We start from the raw sequence: 7,246 nt of genomic DNA, 5'->3' as shown, positions 1-7,246 counted from the left end.
AAACCGAAAGAGAATCAGCGCTGTGCGCTGAGCACCTTCCAGGGTTTCACCAAGGTTACGGTACAGCCTGGCCGCTGGAGCGACGGAGGAACTCGAGTACAGCTGGAAGTATCTGGCTGACATCCGTCTAGTTTTCGACGGTGAATCTGTCCTACACCCTCGCGTCAGGGCGTCTCACGAGCTCCCCCTGAGTCCGCGCCCTTTGTTCTTTTTTACTGTCATAGTACACGCATTTGCAATTGTTCATCTGTCCATTCTGCGTCTGTATTCCCATGTACGCCACTTTCTTTAGCGGAGTATCCCAATTATGGCTTGGTACTTGGTCGTGCGTGATTCGGGTTGCGCTGTGTTTCCAGCCGTTTATTAGCGCAAGCTTCCCGTTGTTCCGCGCCTTCAGCAGCTGCACGGCCTCTCCCGTTTTCGCGGGCTTTTTGGTTTTCGTCACGTCCGCCCCCCTCGGCCCTTAGCATTGTTTCTTCGTGTGTCAGCCTACTTGTTCGCCACAGTCGATTCATCTTTGGAGAGCCGGCGTCCAATGGCGAGTGCCGGCTCGGCGTATCCCGGGAGAAAAAGCTTACGTGGCAACCCGGACGCCGACCTCCGTCCCATTTCAACTGTGATTTGCAGTGGAACTCCTGACGCCGCTGAGCCAGCGAGTGATACGGGCGCCTCTACCCCTCCTTACGTGCAATCGGGAAGCCCGTAAGAGAAGAGTGGGGACGGAAACAAGCGTTGTGCTCACTGAGAAGACGCCGTAGTATACATGGGGAAGCTCCGCAACATTGGGGGGGGTGGCCGGTATTGGGGGAGAGGAAAAAAAAAACCGTACTTGCTGACTGAGCTGCTTGCAGCGTCCTTTTGTGACCGTGTGAGTACTCCCCTGGTGTCTTGTCTATGTTCTCGCGCTAATCTTGTTGGCCGACGAGCACGCGGCGGCGACTAGCGGAACTGGCCTCCCTCGTGACCAGTTTCTGTTTGGAAAGGCTAACAGCCGAAAACTTACGAAGACAAAGAGATAACCATACACGCTCTTCCTTTATGTGGTGGCAGCACGTCTTCGCGGAATGCAGTGCGCATGCTCCCGGGCAATTATCTTTCGTAGTGGTGCGTTTAGGGTAATTCTGAAGTGGCTGTAGCTGCAGCTGTTTATGCTGCCCTACAAAGGCTAATGTCCTGCACCAGTTTGCTAGTGTGGCACGGGCTTGTACAATGGGGCCTTTTTGTGCTGCTCAGGAGCCGCGTCGGCGTGGACGGTCCGCTGCGGTCCTTCTCTGCCGACGCACCACTTGCCGCAGACACTTTGCGTGAAGGTGGACTTGTTCCAGAGCGGAGTGGAAGGGGAGATGGCTTTTCGTCGCATTCTACAGGCACCTTTCACAGCAATGAGTCTTCGTGTATCGACCAGGCAGCAGCGTCTGCCGTCGTTCGATGGTACAAGTACAATGTGTTTGGCGATTCGGCAAGACAGCCAGGCGAAGCAGGTGAAAGCGACTTCAAACTCTCTGACGGTGCACCGGAGGGGAGCGTCCCAGGAAAGGGTGAACGTCCCCAAGGCAGAGGGTTAATTCAGCTCAGTATCGGGGTGTGTGCGATGAAAGTGAAAACCCACAGTAAGTTCTTGAAACAGCGTGTGCTCTTGTTAGGCGTGCTGCGCTGTACGAGAGTTGGTTGGATTCTCTGCACTGCGCAAGTGTGCCTCGAGTCCGGTAGCTTGTCGTTCGAAGCAGAAGTTTGGGCATGTTCGGCTCTGCAGAAGGCAGTAACTGCTGGTTGTTATTGTGCGTGTGCAGGCAAACCGATGCGAGAGATACTCAGCCGACTTGCGCGGTGGAACGAGTTTCACATCGTTGTTTTTGACGAACAGGTGTGTCTTTCTTGCGGCGCTGCTCGAAGCACCGCACCCAGCTTTGTCGCCACGCGTAATCGCACGCTCCCTGTACGTCACAACCTTTTCACGAGTGCACCACAACACTGTTCAGCACTTGCTCGCAATGCTTTTGTGCATCTTCGTGAATGATCTTTATTGCGGCGTTTCTTCCGTGTGTATTTGTATGGGGAGCTGTAGATGATACTAGAGGACGACATTGCAGTCTGGCCTCGCGTGGACTGTCTAATTTGTTTTTTCTCGACGGGTTTTCCTCTGGAGAAGGCGATCGACTACGTCAAGCGTTTCAGGCCAATTCTTCTTAACGACTTGGAGCAACAGAAAATCATCCGGGACCGAGTTCTTGTGTACGAGCAGTTGAAGGTGCGTGTTGGTTGTGGGCGCAGTTTTCAGTCTTCGGGTTCTCAGTCACCTTCTGTAGCCACGTAGCTCCTGACGTAGGGCACGCGCCGCCGCGGGGACGACTCACCAGTTATCGCGGTTTGGCATTGGCGGGTGGCTAGCTCACCGGTGTCGTCCATCTCTTTCGGTGTCATTTTCTCGCAGGATGCGGACGCCCGTTTGTACGTTGTTTGCAGAGACACGGCATTCCGCACCCGTCTTACGTTGTGGTGGATTACGAACGGGTGAGCCGCGGTGCTGATCACTTCGAAGAGGGTTACGATTACATCGTCATCAATGACAAGCGTTTGAACAAGCCTTTCATCGAGAAGCCAAGAGAGGCTGATAACCACGATAACTGGATTTACTACCCTAAGAACACAGGTAAATGTTGCCAGGCTCCTCATGGGGATCCTGCTGTGGTCACTGGGGCACGATTCGGTCCTCATGCGGCGGAGGACGAGTACGTAGGAATCCCAACATATCAACACACAACCCACGACAGAAGTTCAGTCCGCGATCAAAGCACTGCTCAAGTGAACTGTCAGCGAACTTCAGTTCTGCCGGCCTGACGGGGTGATCCTTCTGCACTTGTTACTGTAGCGGGCAGATTTGCTGAGTAGGAACGTGCGTGGGGGCGAACTGCCTTTTCGCGGCGTGCGGCTGCCTTGAGATGCTATTGTGTATGGTAGCTTCCGTCAGGTTGAGCTGCGTGAGCACACATATACATATTCTTTTAGCCGATGTAAAAACGTGGCAGAGCTTCAATGTAACAGGGCAAGCTGTACTTGGACAATGCGGCAGCGGAACGCGCACGAGTGAAAGTTGCATGTTGATAGTGTCCAGGCTGACAGCAAGATTCGGCCGCCTTCTTGATCTTGTCTCGGTGTGTCTTTCTTGGGAAACTTGCATCAGGTGGCGGCTGTAAGAAGCTCTATCGGAAACAGCAGAACAGCAGCAGCTCGTACTGCCCTGACGTGCATACTGTCCGAAAGGATGGGACGTACATTTACGAGGAATTCTTGTCGACTTTTGGGACAGACGTGAAGGTGAGGGCGCTTAGCGAGAGGCGTTCGGGTGTGCAAGAATTTTGGCTCTCCTATTTTCCGCTTGGACGGAGGGGTATTTTTTCGCGCATCTGGCCACGTGCCGAGCTGATGCTAGCGTACCAGAGGGGACGAGTAGGTGTAAGGCGCGTAGCGTTACTACCTTCGGAGTCACTCATCTGACTATAAAGCGTAGCTGAGGCGGGGCGGTACAGACTGTGCAGGACGTGCCAAGAAAGTCGGAAGCAACTGCCAGGAGGTGCAGTGTCTGCCAGTGTCCGCAGGTGCGCCTTCGGGCCTTTTCCATGCAGGAAGCCATTTCAGGTTCGGGCAGACAGCGTAAGAGCGGGGCAATGGCTCCGCGGATCGGTGGCAGGCAGGGGCAGGAAGTCGGGCCGGGTACGCAGCGGACAATGGACGCCCTCCTTCGGTAGCATCGGCCCTGTTGCGGCTGGCGCAGAACCGTATTACTTGGTGCTTTCTCGAAACTTCCGAACGCGCAAGCTGGCGGCCGGACGGGGCGGATGCTGCTGTTCCATCTAACGGTTTGCCGCTTCAGGGGCAGTGTTCGCTTCAAGCAATTTGACGGTTGCTGACCGTCCTTCTTGGTAGACATGGACGAAGCCGGTGCGCGTGTAGTTGCGAGTCTAGTTGCGACGGCTACCTGCTTACTGCACACCTTTGCCGCAGTGACCACCCGTAGTGGGGAATAGAGCTCGCGGTGCTATCGCGACTAAGTCTCCCCGCTGAAAAGGTGCTCGTCAGGCACTTTGCTGATCGTTTTCAGGTTTACACTGTCGGGCCTCTCTTCGCGCATGCGGAGGCTCGGAAGAGCCCTAGCGTTGACGGAGTGGTGTGCCGGTCCCCGGACGGTAAGCGGCTTGCACCAGGAGCCTTTCGCTAGTCGTACGTCGGCGCGAGCGGTGAAACGGGCCGCCGCGGTGACACCCACGGCATACATGGACTTGGTTTACGTAGAACGACCGGTGCGCGTGGAGAAGCGCAGGGTCCCGGCTCTATGCTTCTTCTCATGTGTCACGTTACTGGGCAGCGGGTTTCTTCAGACGCCCATGCGGGCACCATAGTCACCGGGTGCTTGCAGAGGGGGATCAGCCAGCGGGCTGAGATCAGTTTATTCTGGCGTGAGCGGGCGCGTGGGGTGGACCAAGGTGAGTAAGGCCACTCTCACACGTCAGGGTCTTTCTAGGTCAGCCAGCTGACGAAGAGGCAGCCTGCGTCGATTGCTTGGAGTCGACCAGGTTGGTAAGCGAGTCCCTGTTTGCACTGCGTGCACTCGGCCCGCGAAGAGAGCGCCTTCTGCGTTCAGGCAAAGAGGTGCGGTACCCAGTCATTTTAACGGAGCAAGAGAAGTGGATTGCGTATCGGCTGGTGAGGGCCTTCCAGCAGATAATCTGCGGGTAGGTTATGAGGGGCGTGTCCGGACATCTCTTCGACCTTGTGGTTTCGAGTTGCTGTTCGCTCGAACAGTAAGCCGGGCGGCGTCTCACGTAGCATGTGTGGGCGATACATTTGGCGTACATGCAGCCGTGTCGCAAAGCCTCGGGGAAGCGGTCTTCTGCGGTTTCATGGCGGAATGCCAACATGAAGTATTCAGATGATGACCGCGACAACCCTTCGGTTCTCCTCGACACTCGCCAAAAGTTCTTACGCATCCAGTTCCGTCGGCGTACTTCTCTGCCTCTAGGGCCTCCCGTTTGCGATTTGGTAGCCCACCACTCTGGTGCACGAACGCAACTTTGGTGTTGTCCTTTGGCGCAGCTTCGACATTCTCCGCACGTCGAGCGGACCATTTGTGTGCGACGTGAATGGCTTCTCGTTTGTAAAGGGTAACATCAAGTACTACGAGGACTGCGCGAACATCTTGCGTTTGTTCTTCATTAAAAAGAGCATTGAGCGCTGGAGCGCTTTTGGTATCCCCACACATGTGCACACTGCTCTTTCGCCGACTGGACCCTGCCCGTCCACGTGTGAAGGCACGCGCACAGGAGACTCTAACGTCTGCGGCAGCAGCATGCCGGGTAGGGACCCGAAGCCGGGCGGAGGCGCGGCTGCTTTTGTAGCCTCCCCTCAAGTTATCTTGCAGCAGCTACTTCATGCCCGAAACGAGTATCGTACACAGCAGCAATATTCGCAGCGCAGAGACTGCGAAGCGGATCACGGGGATCTGGAGCGTCCTGGTGGTTGCCGCGCGACGTCTGTCAGTTCTGTCGTTGACTCCGCTCCAGAGGGCCGAGCAGCACCGAGCGAAACAGGAGCCGAGCAGCACTCTCCGGAGAAACGCTCAGAGCCAGTGCTGGCGAACTCGGTTCCATTGAAGACTGCGGAGGCTCCGCAGTCCACGGAGGACAGTGCCTGCATCCAGGGACGACAAGGGGACGAGTCTTTCCATGACGACCACTCGCCTATGCCAGGAGGAATCGCACCTTCGAAGGAAGCAGACTGGAATTCTCCTTCCTCTCATGAAGTGGCCAAAGACGAAAGTTCATTTGCGCCTGTTGTTTACTCGCTTGCCTCTTCGAGTGGAGCTGAGCCACATTCCGAATCTGGCTTGTTGAAAATAAGAAGTGACCGCAGTGGGTTTGGCGAAAGGGTATCGGGCCAGCAAGCGGTGAGCCAGGGAGGCAGCTTCAGCCCGTACACAACGGCGGGAGAGGGCAGTGGCGACGAAGACGAAGAGCTGAGGACGGTGGTGGTTGTTATGCGGCACGGCGACCGGAAACCGAAGCAGAAACTGAAGTTTCAGACCGAGCAGGATTTGATTCTGGAGCTATTTGAGGGTCGGAGCCCAAGGAAGGAGGTTAAGCTGAAGAGTCCCGAGGAGCTCAAAGACTTACTTGAGAGAAACACTGAAATCATTACTTCCATGGTAAGAGGAGGAGAGATCAAGAAGCTGATGGCAGGGAGTCTCTTGAGGCAGGCGGGGACAGCGCTCTCCGTTTCAAAGCGGTGCAGCCACACCTGGTGGAAGGGGGCGAGGAGGGAAGTGTGTTTCAAGGTTTACAGGGGTTAGTTTCAATGCCCAAGGCAGGACTGGATACCCAGGGAACTGGACAAACAGTCAAGGCCTGCTATCGCGGATGTGCGAGCTAGGTAGAACAGATCGTAGTTTTTTCACGAAACTAGGAAGTCACTAACGAGGAAACGTTCACCTCGTCAGCCCTAGCACAGGAAAAAATAGTCAGTCGGGAAAAGGGTCTGAGTTTGAATCGAGGGGACGTGTAGCGAACCCTCTGCGGAAAGGGATACTTTCTGTCTAACACGTAACCAAGCTTTGCCGAGGTCGCTCAGTAGTAGGCTCGTCGTAAAACTGCTTTGACAGTGAGGTAACGTCTTCTCGTGTGGTGTCCCGTCCTCCAAGGGCAGAGAAATGGCTTCCCTCGTCGCAGGGATCAAGACTCTTAGTGAGCACAAAGCGGCGGCTGAGGCAGCTGCCAAGGCCTCCACCTCCAGCGATCCCAAACCGACTTCAGAATCTCCAGGGAGCGGCACAGCGTCTCCGTGTGATCATGTCCCCGAATTAGGGCCCGGGACACCTGAGGGGGGGCCACCTCGCGTCGTCTTTTCTCAGCCATTCGGTTTGATGAAAGATGAGGCGTCGTGTATGGCAACTCCTTCGCCCCCAGATTCAACTAGCAACCCGGATGGTAGTGGACATATCGTAGCAGACGTGACGGCGGCGCTTGAGCGACAGGAAGGTTTGGTCGCAAAGTTGCAAAAAGAGTTGGCTCAGCACAAGCAACTTCAAAAAGTTCTTCTCCAGGGTGACGGCTTTGCAGGCATAAACCGGAAGATTCAGTTGAAGCCCACAGAGTGGGACGATGCAGGCTTTTCGTCGGACTCCAGCGCCACGACTAAATGTGAGGTCCCGTGCCCACGAGACGGCCTCTCAGAAGGTCAGACGGTGTCTTCTCGA

General features: G+C 55.6%; 1 protein-coding gene across 1 annotated transcript; it reads left to right on the top strand.

Annotated features, from left to right (window-relative positions):
- Positions 1-10: 10 nt before the first annotated feature.
- Positions 11-7,243, top strand: CSUI_008494 (histidine acid phosphatase superfamily protein; the record flags this gene model as incomplete). The annotated part of the gene is made up of 10 exons (XM_068068626.1): positions 11-702; positions 1,234-1,610; positions 1,791-1,864; positions 2,066-2,261; positions 2,432-2,650; positions 3,182-3,315; positions 4,100-4,184; positions 4,640-4,730; positions 5,092-6,199; positions 6,692-7,243. Coding segments are annotated over exons 9-10 (1,407 nt in total), but the record flags the coding sequence as incomplete, so codon positions are not given.
- Between the last annotated feature and the right edge of the window lie 3 nt (positions 7,244-7,246).

The sequence above is a fragment of the Cystoisospora suis genome (assembly GCF_002600585.1).
Source record: "Cystoisospora suis strain Wien I chromosome Unknown contig_4760, whole genome shotgun sequence".
Taxonomy (NCBI): domain Eukaryota; phylum Apicomplexa; class Conoidasida; order Eucoccidiorida; family Sarcocystidae; genus Cystoisospora; species Cystoisospora suis.
The sequence above is the reverse complement of the archived record's forward strand: the minus strand, read 5'-3'. Positions and strand labels throughout refer to the sequence as shown.